The sequence below is a fragment of the Mesoplodon bidens genome (assembly GCF_964165515.1).
Source record: "Mesoplodon bidens genome assembly, chromosome: 11".
In the NCBI taxonomy this organism is placed as follows: domain Eukaryota; kingdom Metazoa; phylum Chordata; class Mammalia; order Artiodactyla; family Ziphiidae; genus Mesoplodon; species Mesoplodon bidens.
This window is the reverse complement of record NC_138167.1, coordinates 95,837,675-95,858,483: the sequence shown is the minus strand read 5'-3', so window position 1 is coordinate 95,858,483 and position 20,809 is coordinate 95,837,675. Positions and strand designations below refer to the sequence as shown.

Genomic DNA, 20,809 nt, shown 5'->3' with positions numbered 1-20,809 from the left:
TTGTTACTATCAGAGATCTTGGAGGTGGAGAATATCAGGTATCGTTTTCATTATCGTACTTGCCAAACTAACTTGTATTAATATTTGGTCCAAATAGGAAAGTTCTTTATGAAACTCATCCACCATGAAAACTTACTCCTTAGAGACTTTTTAAAAGCATAAGATGAAGACAAAAACACGGATGCCGAATTGATGAGTTTAAGTTTCAGCATTAGTGGACTGTTACTTTAGTAACGTCTGTGTCTCTTTTTTTTAAGTCTACCCTGAACCTACAGCCAACGATCCAAGGGTTCATGAATAGTTTAACAATGAAAGGGCAGAGCTATTGAGTAATCCACGCTCATTAATTGTGCACTTGCCAGGAGGATCTGTCTTTAAATCATTAATGCAGGCAACATTTCTCTCTAGAGCCATCAATGTGATTCCACTGCCTGAAAAATGTAATAATGATGGATTTTCTTATGATTTTTCTTTTACTTTTTATTGGAACTTCAGAGACACAGGTATTTTGTACACACTCTTAAATACAAGGGCTAAGCAATGGACTGTAATTTTCTTAAGACTCTTAAATAGTTGTTTCTTTTGACAATGAACTAGGATAGATAGAAATACTGATGTAGTCTTTGATAATGCAGTATGTTTTGTTAAGTTTTTGTTATCTGTTATTTGGTAAATAGTTATGTGATATAACAAATTTATATTTTACAGTGATAGGAAACATATTGTGATATCTTAAATAGTGCAGAGTTATGTAGTGAAGTGTTACTGTATTTTATTGATTGTGATAGATTTATGGTTTTAAATTTCTTGCTTTTCATAATTTTAACACAATCACTTGCTTTTGGTGTTCCAGGTTGATGTTTCTAATGCTGTTCCTGGTACGCGGTATGATGTAACCATCTCTTCCATTTCTGCTACAACATACAGCTTACCTGTTAGTAGAACAGTGACAACGAATGTGACAAGTAAGTATATGTTTTCCTTTTTCTTTTTTTTTTTTTACAAAGTATTTGGAACCATTATAAATCTGTTGGATAGAAATATTTACATTGGCGGTATGTGCATTGTATGCATGAGAACAGTTTAGTAATTAAAGCAAAATGGAAACTTAAGAAAGTGATCTGTTTAGAACCTGAGTTCTACTGGTTATCTTCCATTACTTTCAAAGAACAAAGATAATTTTTCTATACTTGTTTGTGAAATGGATCAGAAACACTGTTAATCGTAATATTTAAATAATACAAAGCTGTGAAAATAAACTCACTATAGTTGCTCTGAAAGAGTTATTCAGTTTGTAAGACTGGTTCTTGTTTTCTTAGTGTTTGTGTATAAGCCTTGCATCAAGTAAGTTTTTTAAAAAAATGATTTGGCATTAAAAGTATATTTGGCATGTAGTATTTAGTAGCATTCCATTTTTTACATTCTTATAAAAGACTATTTTTGGTATTCCCCAAAGCATTTAACCTTTTTTTTTTTCTTGTGGTAGCAAAGCTCTAGGGAGGATAAACTTACACTTATGAGACCATTAGTCTTTGGGAACTTCAGAAGTCTACAATTTGTAGATATTTTTCTTACGTATGATTGTGAAAATACAATAGTTGTTTGACCTTATAACAACATGAATTTTTTCAAAAAAAATAGAACCAGGGCCTCCAGTCTTCCTAGCAGGGGAAAGAGTCGGATCTGCTGGGATTCTTCTGTCTTGGAATACACCACCTAATCCGAATGGAAGGATTATATCTTACATTGTAAAATATAAGGAAGTTTGTCCATGGATGCAAGCAGCGTATACACAAGTTAGAGCAAAGCCAGACAGTCTGGAAGTTCTTCTTACTAATCTTAAACCTGGAACAACATATGAAATCAAGGTAATTATTTTGTAAATAGTTAGTATTAGAATATTCATTCCTTTTAAAAGTGAAGGAGCTTTATCCCACCAGGTCAAGCCTTTGCAGCAAGTGACTGAAGAATGATCATCTGAGTCTTGGCCTCATTGCCCATCTGGGCTTTTAAAACGTGAACAAATTTTATAATCTCTCTTTTGTGTATTTATATAATTTATTTTTCTTATTGATATTGAACCTACTGGCAGTCAGCTCTTTATCATTTATCTTCTGGACAAATCAAAGTTTTATTATTTCAGATTCTGTTTAATTAGAGAGTATAAAGCTTGAATGTAATTCTTTTGGTCTGTTCTAGGTTGCTGCTGAAAACAGTGCTGGCATTGGAGTGTTTAGTGACCCATTTCTCTTCCAAACTGCAGAAAGTGGTAATTTTCCTAAATCATTTATTCTGAATTAACTTTGTTATGAGTTTTTGTCATTGAAAATAAATAGGGATATAAACAAAATCCAGCACTAAAATGCATAAAATTTTCAACAACATGGCCATTCAGTTACTTTTAGAGTCTTCTTGGATAGTAAATTTACTCATTAAAATGTATATTGTTCTTTCTGATTATAAAAACACTAAGTGTTATCTTAGAAAACTTTGAAAAAAACAGAAATAAAAAAAAATCCTAAATGAAGGTTATCCATGGCCCTGTTATATAAAAAATGCTGTTACCCTTTTGGTCCATTTCTGGCTGATTTTTTTTTTCCTATGAATATATGTCTTTGTGACTATATATTAGTAAAAGTAGGCTTGTGCCATTTATGCAAGTTTATAGCTTGCCTTTTCCTCTTAACATCAAATCATAAGTATTATTATGACATTAGACTTTTGGAAATACAGATTATAATGGTTATCATATTATTCCATAACATGGAATACTATGGAATACTCTTTCACTAAATATCTGTAGAACTCTCTCCCCAGTTGATCCAGATCTCACTTTACCTTTCCTGACTACACCTTCTAAAATAGCCCCTATTTCCTTCTGTCCATCTTTATTTCCAACAGATTTATTTTTCTCCATTGGACAAGCCTGACATGTAACACATTTACTTGCTTACTTTTTATTGTATGTATTAGCCTAGTAGAACATAAGCTTTGTGATAAAAATAAGTTGTTATGGAATGGAGGTAATTTTATTTATTTAGTAATTCAGCTGTTTATTTATAATAGCAAACAGTCAGAACGAGTAAATAGAAAAATGGCACAAAGAATGGCATCTCCAATCAATAGCAGACATTTTCTGTGGAGCTTATACTCTAGTGGGCTAAGATAAATAAATGAGTTACTAAGTAATATAATAAATGAGTTACTAAGTAATGTACTAGATTGGTGAGAAGTGCTATAAAAACAATTTCTGTAATTTTGTGCAACTATAAATGTTCTGTATAAAGATACAGATAAAGATAAAAATATCCAGTGGTTCACTGCCAAAGGGGTACATTGAAATGGGCCCTGTATATCTAGAGGGGATTATGCAATTATAATGTTAAAAGAAACATATGCCAAGCTTTATGGCCCAGTTTTTATTTGAGACCCCATCAAGAGAAGCATGTGAATACATGCTCTATGCCATAGAAAGAATTAAGAGAAAATTCTAGAGTTTATTTAAAATTAGAAATTAATGATTCATGAGGTCTTTTTCCTATTGATATTGAACCTACTGACATTCAGATTATTAGCACAACTAAAAATTGAGAAAATTATTATTTTAAATTAAATGTTCACTAGGATATAAAAGAAAAATTTATTACTTATGTTTTTAGCTTCAGGGAAATAATTGGAATAATTTTTGAATGACGTCGCAAATAGTTTATTCTTTTTTTAAAACTCTCATCTTGATACAGCTTCTGGTAAAGCCTGGTACATGCAGATTATGATTTCAACTTGACAGTATTTTGAACTTTAAATATTTTATACTCTACTAACTGTCATAATTTCTGGAGTTATTTGCTCTCTTGGCAAATTATGATTGGGACAGACTAACACTCTAGGATGGCGTGAAAATAATACCAGAACAGAAGTTTCACTCTGTTTCTGACTTGCTTGTTTTCTTGGGGAAATTACATAATCACATAATCAGTCTTGCCTTATCTTTTGTTTTTTTAAAAAAATATTAAGTGGTAAAAATACAAACCTAAATTTAGTTATATCAGTTATGTCCAAGTTTTCCCCCAAGGACTCCTTTTTATTATTTATGCTACACAGAACTAAATTTAAGGAAAATTTCTGTGGAATAAATAAATTGCATTTATTATTATTAAACCAGAAATAATTTCTTTCTCCATGAATAAAAATACTCCTAAAGTATAAAGTTAACCCATTATACCATACTGAGCTGATATCACATCCACAAGCACAAAAATCTCAACTTTCTTACTTCTCACACAGCATTGTTTCAGACAAATGTAGAATTTTAGCTTTAAAATATTAGAAATATCTCTTGTACCTTCATTTCTAACTTGGTGGATCCTTAGAAATATAAATGATTCTTTTAGAAGTCTCTATATTTGATTTAGAAAGGTTTTTTTTTTCCCCTGGCTCAAGAAAATGTATGTTTTGTATAGTATACACTTTGAAAAGTTTTAATTAGTTTCACATACTTATATATTTATGCAAGTCACTTGTTTAGCTATGCCCTCAAAGTGTGTGGAAGACTTATCTGCAAGGTGAAGTGATTTATAAACAGAATTTTTTGGTGCTTTAGTGTCAGATCTTTACTTGGACCAAGATGGATAAATTCACTATAAAAATCAAAAGATGATGGGATTTTGGTACCTAAAATTCCAGAAGTAGAAACTAGAATATTTAAAGTAGGGGAAGACCTGTCAGCTACAGAAAAGAGCCAAAATTAGTCTTCAGACACCACGAAGTCACAAAAGGAAAACACACAGATTTTACTGAGGCAAAAATAATGTAATTTTAAGTGAATAAAAATAACCTCTTTTTCACTAAATGTTGTTTAACAGATTTAATTACTTTTTATCTAATATATCTGTGTACTTTAAAAGATTTTTTTTTTTTTTTTTGCGGTACGCGGGCCTCTCACTGTTGTGGCCTCTCCTGTTGCGGAGCACAGGCTCAGCGGCCATGGCTCACGGGCCCAGCCGCTCCGCAGCATATGGGATCCTCCCAGACCGGGGCACGAACCCGTGTCCCCTGCATCGGCAGGCGGACTCTCAACCACGGCGCCACCAGGGAAGCCCCCTAAAAGATATTTTGAAATCATGTTTTGGAATGTAATAAAGGTTTGGTTACCTTGTAAATTCAAATTTCTCTACACTTGGGCAGTTCCTCATGATTGTTGTTAAGGCTGATTTGGAAATGTGCCAGCTTGTATGCAGTCTGTTATTGATATATATTTCAGGCATTCTTATAAAATTTGCATACTTTAGACCAATAAGAAATTTAAAACAATGATTAAGATTAATGATAAAAGCTTTGATTCTTATAATTCCATAGCATCACGTATTTAACAAACTTTGCTTTATTATATTTTATCCACTCAAAAGAAATTTTAGTGCTAAATCTTTAGTATCAGAGAGTTTTCATATTGTCACTGTCCTTTTTAAACTCTAATTCCATTATCAGTTTCTCTTGAAGAAAAAAATTTCTATCCATTATGACATCCATTATTAATGATGAATCATCTTCCCAAATTGTTGTATTTTACTTTTTTCCATTAAAATGCAGCCGTTGTTAGGTTTCTTAATTACTGTTTAACTCATATCATTCACATATAGCTCTCTTGCCCATTCACATACAGCTCTCCTGCCCAGGACCTAACTTTCTTATATATTTTATATGGCTTTCATTTACAAATCACATTTTGATATTCTTCTCTACAATGTATACCTAAACTCTGGTTATTTGATTTCTCAATACTAGGCACTTCTACTATCATTTATATTGTTTTACCCCAAACATCTTGTTTTGTTTTTATTTCTTTCAATAGTGACTTGTCATGGTTGTTCTATATTCTAAAAGACCTTGATTATTTACTCTACTTGGTCAATTTTGCATAATTAACCTTGAATTAATAAGTATCATTTTTCTTCACTCTGGCCTCATGTTTATCTTATTCCAACTAAGATAGCATATAGCTTATTATTATGCATATTATTAATAATTAATAACAAAGTATCATGAATTCTGATGAAAGTTGATTTTGAGGGTGTATGAAAGTCAAAATATAATAACCACAATCAATTGGGTGGTATCCATTTTATATTAGACACTAAATATTTACATACATTCTAGAAATGTGCTTTTTGGTGCAAATGGTTATATAATTGTTTGAATTTGCCACTTCTTCATTATCTAAGGAATTTACATAATTCTAAAGTATTTCAGAAAGTAAGATATTCATTATTCAAATTTCTATAACCACAAACAACTATTGACTGAATATTTTTTCAGACTTATTTGAAATAGTTTATTGATGGATGTATTGGCCAAATAATCCTGAAGTAAAGCTTATGTGCCTCTTAAACACAACTCTCTGGGCCCAATTTCCAGTTCTTTATTTTAGGCAAAAGTCAATTCAAAAAGTATACTCAAGTATATATTTCAAAAAGTATTACCCAAGTAGATTTTATACAATGTATTATACATTTAATTTCATATAACATGGGAAACGTAACATCCCAAAGCTATATAAATGCCATTCTAAGTTTTATAACAATGTTTTTCCTCTTCTTCAATCCCTCTTACTTCCCCAGCTCCAGGAAAAGTGGTGAATCTCACAGTCGAAGCCTTTAACTATTCAGCAGTAAGCCTGATTTGGTATTTACCTCGGCAACCAAATGGCAAAATTACCAGCTTCAAGATTAGCGTCAAACATGCTAGAAGTGGGATAGTAGTGAAAGATGTTTCAATCAGAGTAGAGGACATTTTGACCGGGAAATTGCCAGAATGTATTGTAAGTATCATGGAACATTTTCTATGTCTCAAAAATTTTAGGTAAATTACATCTTGAAGTTTTAGTAAAATTTCCATTTTACCAAAATGATTCTTAGCTATTTGATTACTTATAGTATCATATGATATACAATTGGCTATAGTCAAGGCAGAATAAGAGAAAGGTTTGAGAATTCAGCAGTGAGATGTCAGATCACTTAGGGAGCTCTGGAAAGACTACATGATAGGCATGGCATTTGTGATAGGCCTTGGAGTAAGGATAGGCGGAGGTTACGTGGAGGTAGAGGATACTTTGTAAGCCCTGAAGTAGGAAATCATAGGATATCACTGGAAAAAATATAATACTTCCGTGTGACAGGAGAGGAGGGGAGGGGAATAGTCAAGGTTAAGTTTGTGGAAGTAGATTGTTTTTGTTGTGTATATCTATAGTGAAGAATTTGTTACTACTCTAGTCATAGATGGGAAATCCCTGGAAGTACTGTAATAATGCTTTTTTAAAGTTAATTTGGGTTATCTTTGTGATATTATTGATGAGAAAACAACCAAAATTACTTTTCTTTTAAATGCTTTAAATTGTAGAAGTCACAAAATGTTTTTTTAATTTGGATATCTAATACACATAAGCACATATACACATGTGCCCATATACACACAAACACATGTTCTATTAGCTTTGTCTTTTTAATACTGTTGCAGAAAAAATGATCATAACGGTAAGAAAGTGATGTTATGTTTGAAATTTCACAATAGGGAAAACATTTCATCTCTTTGACTCTTGCACTTTTAACATGAATTTTAAAAATTCTTAATAATGATTTTGCTATAGTTATAGCTTTACTCAAAGCCACATGCAATCCTACTTATAAGAAAGATGAAGGTGTAAAGAATGCAGTAAATACATTCTGTTCTAAAACTGTGGACAATGGTATTGATGGTATAACTGTAGACGGTAAGTGGGTATAATTAAAATCTAGCAGATTTGTCTGTAGCTATAATGGGTAAGTGAATCTGTTAAACTCTTACCCAATCATACACATACACACAAATTAGGAATAATATTTGTAGTATAAAGAAAAAATGAATTACCCTTATCATCGCCATCAAGTGATACCACATTATTTTCCCATTGGTATTTATTTTATTCACTAGGAGAAGAATGAATCCTTTTTATGGAGTACAACCAGCCCTTCTCCAACCCTCGGGAGGGTGACGCCTCCATCACGTACCACCTACCCATCGAGCATGTTGCCCGGGAGGAAGATTAGCTCTGTGTGGAAAGAGCCTATCAGTTTTGTAGTGACACATTTGAGACCTTATACAACGTATCTTTTTGAAGTTTCTGCTGTTACAACTGAAGCAGGTTATATTGATAGTACAATTGTCAGAACACCAGAATCAGGTATAGTTTCTTTCTTTCTTTTTTTTTTTTTTGGTAGGAAAAGAAGTTAAATTATTCGTAGAATAACCTTTCATTTTTTCATGTAGATAGTTTTGTTAAAACCTTCCTTCCCTTTCAATAACTTTTTTTGCCCTAATAACAGATAATAGGTATCCCTTCTGGAGCATCTTCAATTTCAGTACTCTTTTATGATACTAACATAAGCATCTAAAATGAGAAAGGAGATTTGAGAGAAGAGACTCCTGAACTAATAGTCTTGATCCTAAGATCAGCTTTTATCATTCTGCGACCCCAGCAATTTTTCGTAATCATCCTGTCCTTCATCTTCTATAGTCATGTGTAGATGACTTCTCTCACTGATATTGCTATTGCCAGATGTGGAGATAACACCTGCAGTAGTAGAAATATCATGCGATTAACATTCAGCATCAGATAAAAACAGTAGTTAAAAAATACCTACCTGTATCCTCTTTGTATTTCAGTTTCCTTTTGTGAAAAATGGAGACAGTAATAGTATCTTCCTTATGGAGATGGTGTTAGTACTAAATGAGTATGATTAGAGATTATTATTACTACTAAATTCTAAGAGTACATATTTCTAGGTATGGTATTTATAGATTTAATTATGATAATATGTCAGCGTCCATATATACACATACATATAGACACACATCTAAACATACTACATAATGCCATACTAAATATATAGTATCAGAAATTCAGTTGGATTGATGATTTTTAAGGCTACTGGAAATTATTACTTGTAGGGTAATTTCACTAAAGCATAGTATTTTTTTCTGATTACATAGGTGTCATTTAAGTACATGTAAATTTGAAGATTTTTCTTGAATTAAACATCTTTGAATCAGACCATTTCCTCTTCCGTACTCCTTACTTCTTTTCATACAAAAAAAGAAAGATGGGCCTCCCTGGTGGCGCAGTGGTTGAGAGTCCGCCTGCCGATGCAGGGGACGCGGGTTCGTGACCCGGTCTGGGAGGATCCCACATGCTGCGGAGCGGCTGGGCCCGTGAGCCATGGCCGCTGAGCCTGAGCGTCCGGAGCCTGTGCTCCGCAACGGGAGAGGTCACAACAGTGAGAGGCCCGCATAACACTAAATAAATAAATAAAATTTAAAAAAAAAAAAAAAAAAAAAAAAAGAAAGAATTTCAAGAAGGTCACACAGGTGAAATTTGGTAGACAAGAACTTTGTTTTAAAAAATATTTGGAATGTTTCATTTCAATTAAAAGAAAGTTTTTTTTAATATAGAAACATCTATGAAAAAGACTTTTAAATATCATTATTATTTTTATATGTTACCAATGTTACATTTGAATATAGGTTATAAATTTCCTCTCAGAACCAAATGCAGATATTGAAATAAAAAGTAAAATCACTGCCAACAGATTCTGAAGGTTGAGTTATTTCTTTGCCCCTTCTACCTGTGTACACCAGAGGGAGAGCTTTTATCAAGCCAGATGCCCAGGGCTTGTTGAATGCAATACGTATAAAGTGCTTCTAGACAATGTAACTGTACAATGAACTATATAGGAATAAAACACCCTGTTCAATCATAACAGCATTAAATAAAAATAGTAATTGTTGCAAATAAGGAGTTTATCTAATGGTCCACCACTTATTCAAATTCTTCAATTATAGCCTATTTTTTCTTTTTGTAGGTTGAAAAAACAAACACTTTACTTTGTGACCTTTTATTTTTTCTCTGATTTTGTGCTTTATTTTGTGTATTTAATAAGGTGCTTTTAAATTTTATATATATATCTATTATTTATTCATTTTTTTCTGTAATCATTTTAGTGCCTGAAGGACCACCACAAAACTGTGTAACAGGTAACATTACAGGGAAGTCTTTTTCAGTTTCATGGGACCCACCAACTACAGTTACAGGAAAATTTAGTTACAGAGTTGAATTATATGGACCATCAGGTAAGTCTTAATCAGTTTTGTGTTTACCTTTTGGAGTAAGAATTATATAAAATGTTACTATGATCAAACTTTTAAAAAGTATTTAACTGTTTTTAAAAGACCCTATAGTTGAAGCAAACAGTAAAAAAGTAATAAGGAAATGAGGCTCTTTGAACTTTTTGTTTAAAATCATAAATAAGTATAAGGAGGGTAAAACATTGTCCATGTTCCATATTTCATGACACGGAGCTGAAAGAACAAAGGATGACCCCTCAAGAAGAGAAGTATTAGAGGAGAGACATGTCTTCCCATATTTGAACAGGAGGACCTTGACTTACTCTGATTGCAAATATACGAAGAACAGTGGGCTTCGGTTATATTAAATCAGATTTCTGCTTAGAAGAAAGAAACTATTTCTAATAATTGGCTCTCTAAAAGTAATATGGGCAACTTGATAATGTAGCGAGTTCACCATCTTTCTGAGCAAGGAGGAGCTGGACATCCACTTGTCAAATATTTTAAGGGGTTCAAAAACTATATTAGTAGAAGTTGATTAAGTAAACTCTACAATTCTTTCATAATCTGCATTCTATGGTTCTGTGAAATAAGTTTATTTCAGATAGTAATGAAATAACATAAACTCACATATTATCATTTATTTGGAAGAGTGGAAAAATCGACAAATGTCCAAATTATTCATTTGGGAACTTCTAGGAATCTATCATGAAACTCATGAGTAAACTTTATTTCTCATCCCTGAGTACCTTATGCTCCTAAAATTCTGAAATATTTGCAGGCTTAAAGATATGGTAGTCTGTTTTTCCCCCTCCCTCCTCAATACATAGACACACATGGGTACCCAGCCATACCTTTTCTATCAGTACTATTTTACAAAATTTTGACAAAGTACTCTTGTATCTGTGAGGCTGGTAAGTCAAGAGAATGTATTTAGTAACTATCGAATTTAGCAACCTGGAAGTCATTAGCGATCTTATCAAGAGCAGTTATGATGGAGTATGTGGGGTAAATGCCTGCTTGGAGTAGACTGAAGAGAGAATGGGAGAAGAGAATTGGAACAGTGGGTAATGGACAACTCTTGAGTTCTGCTGCAAAGTGAAGCAGTGAATGGAAGTGGGTAGTGAGGGTGAGGGGTAAGCAGCATCGACAGGTTTTCTTTTCAGAGGGAACAAGCAAAGCATGTTTGTTTGCTGATGGGAATAAATTTAAAAAAGGATATGTTGATGATATAAGAAAGGCAGGAATTATTGGACAGATATCTTTGTGTAGGCAGAAAATGGGATCTTTTGCTCGAGTGTAGGGATTGGTTTGAGATAAGAATCCAGATGGTTTATCCATTGTAACAGGTTATAAGGCAGAGTCTGTGGGTGCAGATGCTGTACATAGGTAGTTGCGTTGGTGGGAGTATGTGGCACATGTCTTCTGAATGATTAATTTTTCCAGTTAATCAACTGGGAAGAAAAAGTGTAAATATTCACCTAGAAGAGTAGAGAGTGACTGTACTACTGAAGTTAGATAAGGTGCTGAGTACCATTTAGGGCTCTTTTGAAGTGTGGTAATGAATAAAGTGATATCAGTCAGAGTGGATGTGTGTTTTTCTCCAGTTCCCTTCAACAAGAGAGGGCTTATGTAAGGCAGTGATTATTACTGACAATGACACTGAGGCTGGATAAAGAGTAGACATCAAGTGGTGAGGAACCAAACAAAATAAAACAAAGTAGGTGGTAAGATCAATGGATTGGAGGTCCCGAAGAATTGTTGGTTCTGGCTTCTAGAGTAGTGATCAGGGGACAGGAAGTGTGGTCAGAGACAGCCGCATGAAATTGAGATAATTTTTAGGATTTGCAGTTATTGGTAATAGCCATGTCTATTATGACGGTGAGGGAGTGACTGAGATCAGGTGGAGGACTAGATTATTCAAGGGGAGCTTGAAGTAGTTTAAGGTTGATCTCTAAGGATATTGAAATCACCACAAATTAAGATGGTAGCATTAAAGAAAATGCCATTGAAGCAGGAGCTAAACCATCCGGAATGAGAGTGAGTGACCCTGGGGCCCACAGATCACTACAACAGTGAGAGTCAGTGGATGTCGCTGATGGCATGAGAGCTGAAGCTGTGGGCTTTTCTAAGGAGGAGCTAGAATTGTCTAAGAGCAAAGAGGAGCAAGGAGAGCACATACCACACCTGACTGCCTAGTCGCTTGAGGGCTGCGGGGAAAAATCAGTCACCACCATTCAGGGTGGCTGTAGGGAACAGAAGCAGTGGTCTCAGGGGAGAGCTAGGTTTCAGTTAGAGCAAGAAGGGGAAAGAACTATTCAGAGATAAAGTTGAGTATTTAAGGAATTTTGATGATGGCCCAGTTAAGAAATTTTGCTCAGAAGCTAGGCTACAGAAATTTTCTAAATATATCTTTTTATAGAAGATAGTGAGAATATTTAGCATTTTAATTGAATGAATTTGAGTATCAAACACTGTCACTGTTTTTATATTGGTAAAACCTAATGTGTTCATTTTAACTATGTCAAAAAATAACACTGTGGTTCAATAGGGCTTCATATAAAAGTAATTTTAAATACCACAAGATTTTCATTTTTTTTCCATTTTAAATAAATTGACACCAGTGTAAGACTAAGCTAAATGTTTAAGATATATTCGCTTTTAAAATTGTAATAGTGAATGTTAGTGCATAGGTTAACACTTTAATTGCTCTATACTTAAATGTAAGAATGATTACACGCTTGAAGAGTAAATAATCCACAATTATCTTTTGCTTTTTGCAGGTCAGATTTTGGATAATAGCACAAAAGACCTTAAGTTTGCATTCACTAATCTAACACCATTTACAAAGTATGACGTGTATGTTGCGGCTGAAACCAGTGCAGGGATTGGACCCAAGTCAAATATTTCAGTATTCACTCCTCCAGAAGGTAAGAACACCTCCTCTAGTGTGTTAATGAGAATTGTATTGCATCGGTTAAACATTGTATTAGAAGCTATTTGGTTGATATTTACCTAATTCATGTCATTTCCTTATCAGATTACTACCTAGTACATTCTGAACATGTGTTCCTTAGAACACTAAACCCATAGCATGCTTCATAATAAGAGGGACCAAAGATCAACATTACATGCAGTATCAGCCTGCATAATTCACAATGAATAGTACTGGCAAAATCTCAAGAATACTTAAACAAATGAACACATTTAGCATGGTTTAAACCACATTATTTAATGTTGACTCTATCTTCCCACAAAATAACATTCAGAGAAATCCATGTATCCCCCAATGCCTATAACAAAGTATATTTATAGTCAAAAGGATATTCTAAGGAAGTGAGGATTTCTGGAAGGTGCATAATATAAATTTACCAGAATATACTGAAATTATTTTTTAAAGTTTCTCCTGAAGAAATTTTTTAGTTGTATATATTAAACGTCACAGTCTAAGGCGAACTGTAGTGTTTAAAAAAACGTTACCATGCCATTTCACAACCTGTTTTCTGGGCCCACACCAAACTTGCTCAATGCCTTCATTTCTATTTAGATAGTGTAATTATTTAGGAGAATACAATAATTTTTTTACAGTCACACTAACACTTGAAAAAGTTTTCAGTTTTTGTTTGTGTGATAGCTAACGTACAGTAACTTGTGAATTAAGTACACAGTGTGCACACATGCACATGCATACACACACACACACACACACACACACGAGGCTGGGCATACCTTCATCAGATAAATCATTCAAGTGTTTCACCATGAGAGGGCAGCAACTATTAGGGAATTTTGTACTTCTCCCCCTTTCAAAGAACAACCCTTGATAATATTTTGCTATTGAAAGAACGTAAAAATTATGTTACATCGATTTCAAATGAATATTTTAATGTGTATACGGTTTCAATACACAGGTTAAAAAAGAGATGCACACTCATTAACAAAATGTTCTCATTTTTTCATATCAAAACTTTTTCCATTGTATTTCTATCAGAAGAGTCTTAGCATTGTATGTCTTCTCCATTAGACCTGAAATTTCTCCCACCTCCACCTAAACCTGCTCTTAAGCATTTTCAAGAAACCTAGACAGATTTATGGATGGCTGTCAAACACCACAGAGCAATCTGGCCTTCGTCATACTTAGAGCCCTTGAATTTGGTCTTTTCTCAACCAACCCAACTGACCAATTTCTGTTCTCATGTTATGCAATTAAATAAATTCAATCTTCTTTCAAGCCAGGCCGATTTTGGTGCTCCTAAACTGAATCCACAATTTAAGATCATTGTGTTATTGTCATCATTCTTGGCCTACAGCATCTGACCCAAATAGGGAAATAGATAATACATTGCCACATACAGTGCCATTTTGTTTATTTGGGATATCGTTTAAGCATTTATTTCCCTTTCTTTATATCTGTCCTTTTTATTGACAAAATAATAAGTAGAATTTTAAGGACATTGTTCAACGTATTTCACATGGGTTACTTTTCACACCAAGTTCCTTTGAATAGATGACTCCACTTGCCCTGTGTAACGAGCAGTGTATCCTGAGTTGTATCCCACTGCCTCCTGAACTACTCACCATGTAGACCACATCCAGGTGGCTTTCAGGAGAACCCACTGGCAACAGGTGGGTTTCTCTAAGGGCAGGCGTGGCACAGTCCTTACCTCTGCATGCCTGCTTCTCCATGGAGTTCTCAGGGAGTTTCAGTGGAATGCTGGGGCAGATGCAGTGAATGTAGACTCTGACAACACTAATTAATCCTGGTCCTACTAATGAAAACTTTGCCATAAAGGAATCTTTAGACTATATGAGAACAATCTAATAACTCATTAGAACTATATACTTTCAATTAAAATTTACACCTTAGTTTTAGATTATTCTTTTTATTCATTAATACAACAGGGTTCTTTGTATTCTAATTAAAGTTACTCAATTTATTTTTTTCTCCATATTTAAAAGTAGTCTATAGTCTATTTAAAAAATTGATTAGGACCAGTTTGTTTTTGTTTTTGTTTTTGTTTTTGCGGTACGCGGGCCTCTCACTGTTGTGGCCTCTCCATTGCGGAGCACAGGCTCTGGACGCGCAGGCTCAGTGGTCATGGCCCACGGGCCCAGCTGCTCCGCGGCATGTGAGATCCTCCCGGACCGCGGCATGAACCCGCGTCCCCCGCATCGGCAAGCAGACCCCCAACCACTGCGCCACCAGGGAAGCCCTGAATTGATTTCTTATAGAAAATATGTGCTATCACATTTTAATGGGGCTGATTTCTCTAATACTGAGAATCATATGGTCCATGGTCTACTTTGATTATCAAAGAAAATCAACATGGTGTTGTTAAAGCAGTTATCCTATGTATTTCATAATGTTTTTACATATCCGTTAATATTTTACTGAGCAGATTTCTACATAGGCATGAAAGAGAGATGGTTTTGGAAAAAAATGATAATTTAATAATCTCTAATGTTATAAAACATCATAGTTGCCTATTCCAAAATGAGGTAATCTGCTGAATATAACATAGGCAACAGAATTTTCTTATTATTTATATCGGGATTAAAGAAAAGTAAATTTTGTTGCTTCAATATCCCCTAAAACTTCTCTGCCACTAGTGTCAAATATCTTTTAAGGATGTTAACATCATCTCTTAAAAGCAAACAAAGTGTTGAAATCCATATTTACTCCCCCATAAATAGACTATGGAAGTGAAGACATTTGTCCTTAGTAGTTTCAATTTGCTATTTTCTGCCAATAGTAGCAACATCTTTGTAGGGAGATCACTGAGAAACTCTGAACTTTGTGTTTTTCAGGATTCTCCGTGACTTTTATTTTTCAGTAGATTTTTGCAAAATTCACTTCTAATGGAAGTTTAATTTGCTAGATAATGGCAGACTTACTTTAATGTATTTTCTCTACCCCAATGCCATTTGTCTCCATTTCATTTTTTTCTAAGAATTTTTCATTTGCAAACTCCAAATCATTTGGAATTTATTTTTACCAATCATATGTGTACTCTGTTTCCCATTTCTTAGTAAAATTTATAGATGTATTGACTTGAGAATGATTCTTAGGTCATCCCCATGGACAACACCTTCATAATTGATGCTGAACCATGAATAATTGCTGTGTGTGTTTGATTTTCTTTAGTTAATTTGGTATCAATATTAAAGAAGTTTGATCGAATCCACACTTCTCTGGTTTCCCCATAAGAATTTGTGGTGCAACATATCAAGTATCTTTCTAAAGACAAGACACAATGCTGTCTATTCCATTTCCTTTATCCCCTAAGCTTTTTCTTCTTTCAGAAAGAAAAGAGACGGCCTTAGAATCATTCTTACACAAGTTTGGGGTACATTTTTAGGGTAACATAGAACCACTTTAAGCTGGATTGTAACTTTAGGCATTAGTGTCATGGGGTCATACTTACTAAATTATACTGAAAAGTATAAACCAAAACATAGAGAAACAGTGTCTGCTACTATTTTTAGGTTTGGCTAACAGAATAAGAGACAGTACATTTTAAATATACTGCTGTACTGGGTAATGTTTGGTATCCTACTCCATTATTATATCACATGGGACTGACCATTTCACTTATTTCATAGTAGGCAGGGTTTAGTTATCTGATTAATCTGATCAATGTAGTTATTAAACTGGCTTTTTTCAGTTAAGATTCTACATGTGTTCAAATTAGATGGAAAAGTGCCAGGTCTCTTCTTTGATTTAGGTTATGCAATACTGAGAGTTTGTCTACATAGCGACCCCAAAATAAAATGTCAAAGAAAGGTGGAATTGGAGTTTTGCTATTTAAATAGCTGTGTTGTTCTCACACTACATGGTTAATTAGAAAGGTCCTCTACTCTTGAAAAATGTATATTGGCATATATGATGATAGAAACATAAGCTTTAGGAACAGTGTATGTTAATGAAATAAAATGTGTAAGGGGTGACCTGTGCAAAGGATTTTATCTGTTTTATTCCTTCCTCTATCCTCAAGCGCCTAGAACAGTGACTGTATGATGAGTCTTCAGTCTGTTGAATGATGAATGAATCAATCAGTGATTGTAGGGTTCTAGCCTAGAACTCTTCCTCAGCCTTTCAAAGGTCAAACTATTTTTCCTTCAGATTAGAACACCTTTGGGGAGATCAGTCTAAAGAGTTATCCTTCTATATAGAGGTATACCAAAATGTTTTTAGAAAAGGAGATGCAAATCATTGGCAAATTATAGGTGTACCCATGTTATGTTTATTTCAGTTTTGAGCACAGGTTTTACCCATACTGGACACTGGAAATTTCTTTTTTTTTTCTTTTTTTCGGTACACCGGCCTCTCACTGTTGTGGCCTCTCCCGTTGTAGAGCACAGGCTCCGGACGCGCAGGCTCAGCGGCCATGGCTCACGGGCCCAGAAGCTCCGCGGCATGTGGGATCTTCCCGGACCGGGGCATGAACCCGTGTCCCCTGCAAGCCCATGGACACTGGAAATTTGACTGCAGTAATCAGATATGCCCTTAGTCCAGAATTCATCCATCTAGCCATTAACTAGTCAACAAACATTTAGAAATATTTACATTGTTATAATCTCCAGGGAGATTTTTGTTTTTTTACTGATTACTTCATAGAGACAAAGAAAAAAAGAACAACTCTTAATCTACTGGATAAAATACTACATGGTTACAGGAGCTTACTACATAGTTAACTTAAGCATAATTAGGTTCATTAATTATAATAATATTTATAGGAGTTGTGACATTAATTTTCAATTCCTTTTTGTTATCTTAAAGGAGAACAGAGTCATTCTTCATTTGTATTATACCCCTAATATGTCTTTCTTCTAACTGGAATTTGGTAAACCTGTACTACTGTGAAATATCTCAGCTTAGGGAAATAGGGAAATTAGGGAAATGAATTTAATGTGTGACCACGTCCTAATCATAAAGGACAATATTTTTACATCTCATTTTTTCTTTCTTGAACCAACATATTATAAAGTCTTCTGAATTTGTTCCTAACTTTGTATAGTGATAGGAAAGTTTTAATCACACCCATTTTATAGATAGGGAAACTAAAGGTGGAGGGGTGAATTGGTTATTTATAATCATACAATGAACTATAGACAGAAAGTGGACAAGTGCCCAGAGCAGGTTTACTCTTGGTTCATTACTCCTGTGGCCCTGGGAGGTTTCCTAGAGGTTGCTCTTGGTGACATACATAGATACATACATACATTTATTCATTCATTCATTCATTTATTTAGTGATTTTATACTTTTATACATTACAAAATGATTACCACTTGATGACTTTCTAACTAGAATTTAAGTACTTCTTGCTTTATCTTAAACCAATTGTCAGTTTTTCTCTCTTTTTCTTTACTATTGCAAAGAGTGAGGGCATCTGAAATTTGAGATTCACATAATTAATTTGTAAAATCAGCAGGAAAATATCAATCAACTCTTCAAACAATTTAATATAATGAATTAAAATTTTGATTTTTACCAACTACATGTAATTTCATTCACGGTATTCTGGATATTATTTTTTGGTATGTTGTAACTTTTGTAAAGTCTTCAGGATTTCTACCTGGCATTCATCAGTCATAAACAACTTTCCCTGGGAAGTTATTTTTATTAATTAACTTGTTTTGAACAAATGTTGTGATTTGGGAAAATTACTCTGTGTTATTCTGTTTCTTGTGTATATTTTGAGAACAACGTGTAGAAATTTAAATATCTGTATATTTTAAACGATCAGATACAAATTTAATTATTAATTAATTAGTAAATTGTTTTAGTCTATTTTCTAATAGAATTGCTTATATATCTTCAATCGTGAACTAAGAATTAAGGGAATTTTAAAAAGTTTGATAATGTATTTTTAAATTTCCCTTCTTATTCTCTTTTTTTAGTTCCAGGTACAGTATTTGATTTGCAAGTTGCAGAAGTAGAAGCCACAGAAATAAGCATTACTTGGAAGAAACCACGACAACCAAATGGAATCATTAACCAATATCGAGTGAAAGTGTTAGTTTCTGAGACAGGAGTAATATTGGAAAATACTTTGCTCACAGGAAAAGATGAGGTATTGCACTTTAATTTCTTATCTTGGTGAGCCCTTTCTACTTGGTTTTGGCCCTGATAACTTGGAAGATTTGCCAACATGCAAACATAAAATATTTGACGAGTTTCAAAGTACAAAATGAAGTAAATTTAGGCTATGTCGATAATCTAGCTCATCATATTTCATTTTAGGACATATATTATTAGTTAAGTGCTATTATTCTTTTTCAGCAATGAAAAATGTTAACTGAGCAATTAAGCAGGACTAAAGGTACTTCCATAAGTGAATATTATTATGGTAATTAAGTTAATGAATTGTTTGGAAACTCCTGTTATGATTTAAGTACTCCTAAGGCTGTGCTTGTAATTTGGAATAGTTGCCAAAGAAAGGCACAGTAATTTTAGTAGCTGTTGTTGACAAATGATTTGACCTACTTAGGAAGCCAAATTTCTCAAAGCTGCCTCATTTAAAAACAAACAAACATTATACATTTGATTAAAGAAATCAAATAAATAAAAGAGGTGAAATCATTTCATAGATATAAAATAAGAGGACAATGTTTGCTTCTGTTCACACCGGGAGTCTTTTTTCCCCCTTTGTTTCTGTTAGGAAGCAGTGATTTTCCTTCACTGTCTTCATTCACCTCATCCAGCCAGCTGTTCACCTGTGAGTTCCCTCTAAGACTGCAGACTAGTTGTATCCAGATATTGGTGGCTCCTGGGGCTCACAAAAATTAAATATACTTGGGACCAGTGAGTGTAGCAATCTCTGTACCTTAGAGGTACTACCTGATGGTTATTCAGTAATTAGGTTCCACTCCTTTGGTCCAGAATCACTGTTTTTTCCTATCTCCACATATATTATCTATTCTGTTTCTAGTCCCAGCTCTCCTCCATTTCTGACACCTACCTGAAAGTTGACCTCACTATGTGCTTAATGCATTCTGGCCACCCAGGACTTATTACTCCAAGTCGCTTGACATCTCTGGCCCAGGGTTAAATTTTAATCCAATGTTGACTCCATTCCTCTGTGCAAAAACGTTGAGTTATGATTTCTCTGATACTTTAGTTGACAACTCAGGCAAAGGGCAAGAGCTGAATCCTCTGCTCCTGCCGAGAAGGCCTTAAATTAGATGCTTCACTATTTTAGGACCGGGCGACAGGTCTCTCACTTGTAATGACATCTATTGAATGGCAAGCCACACCTCTTTTTCTCTTGAAACTAAGAGATTCTGGAACGACTTCTTTGTTATTCTGCCTATATCTATATGATCTGCAGTCTCTGTGATGTAGTAGAGAGAACATGAGCTTTGGTACTGTACAGATCTGGGCTTATATCCTAATTTGGTTACTTACTGGGCTGTACAGCAGAGAGGTTAAGTGCATGGACCTAGGAGAAAATATGCTTGGGTTTAAACCTTGGTTTTGCCCTTAGTGATGGTTTAACCTTGAGAAAGTAGGCTTGACCTCTCTGAACTTCAGTTTCCTCTTCTCTAAGATAGGGACTCTAAGAGTCCCTATAACACAAGATTGTTAATGAAGGTTTAGTGGATTAATGTGTGTAAAGAGCTTAGAACTATACCTGGCATATGGTAAGTTTGGT

The 20,809-nt window shown here is 34.1% G+C and overlaps 1 protein-coding gene across 1 annotated transcript in view; it reads left to right on the top strand.

Annotated features, from left to right (window-relative positions):
* Positions 1-449: 449 nt before the first annotated feature.
* Positions 450-20,809, top strand: part of PTPRQ (protein tyrosine phosphatase receptor type Q) — a gene marked incomplete at its 5' end in the record, with an annotated part of 199,997 nt that continues 179,637 nt past the window's right edge. The window contains 9 exons of the mRNA XM_081249912.1: positions 450-503; positions 854-965; positions 1,642-1,868; positions 2,200-2,269; positions 6,615-6,814; positions 7,963-8,212; positions 10,030-10,158; positions 12,936-13,082; positions 19,056-19,228. Of these exons, the coding sequence (XP_081106038.1) occupies positions 450-503; positions 854-965; positions 1,642-1,868; positions 2,200-2,269; positions 6,615-6,814; positions 7,963-8,212; positions 10,030-10,158; positions 12,936-13,082; positions 19,056-19,228 (1,362 nt within the window). The remainder of the gene's footprint in view (positions 504-853; positions 966-1,641; positions 1,869-2,199; positions 2,270-6,614; positions 6,815-7,962; positions 8,213-10,029; positions 10,159-12,935; positions 13,083-19,055; positions 19,229-20,809) is intronic.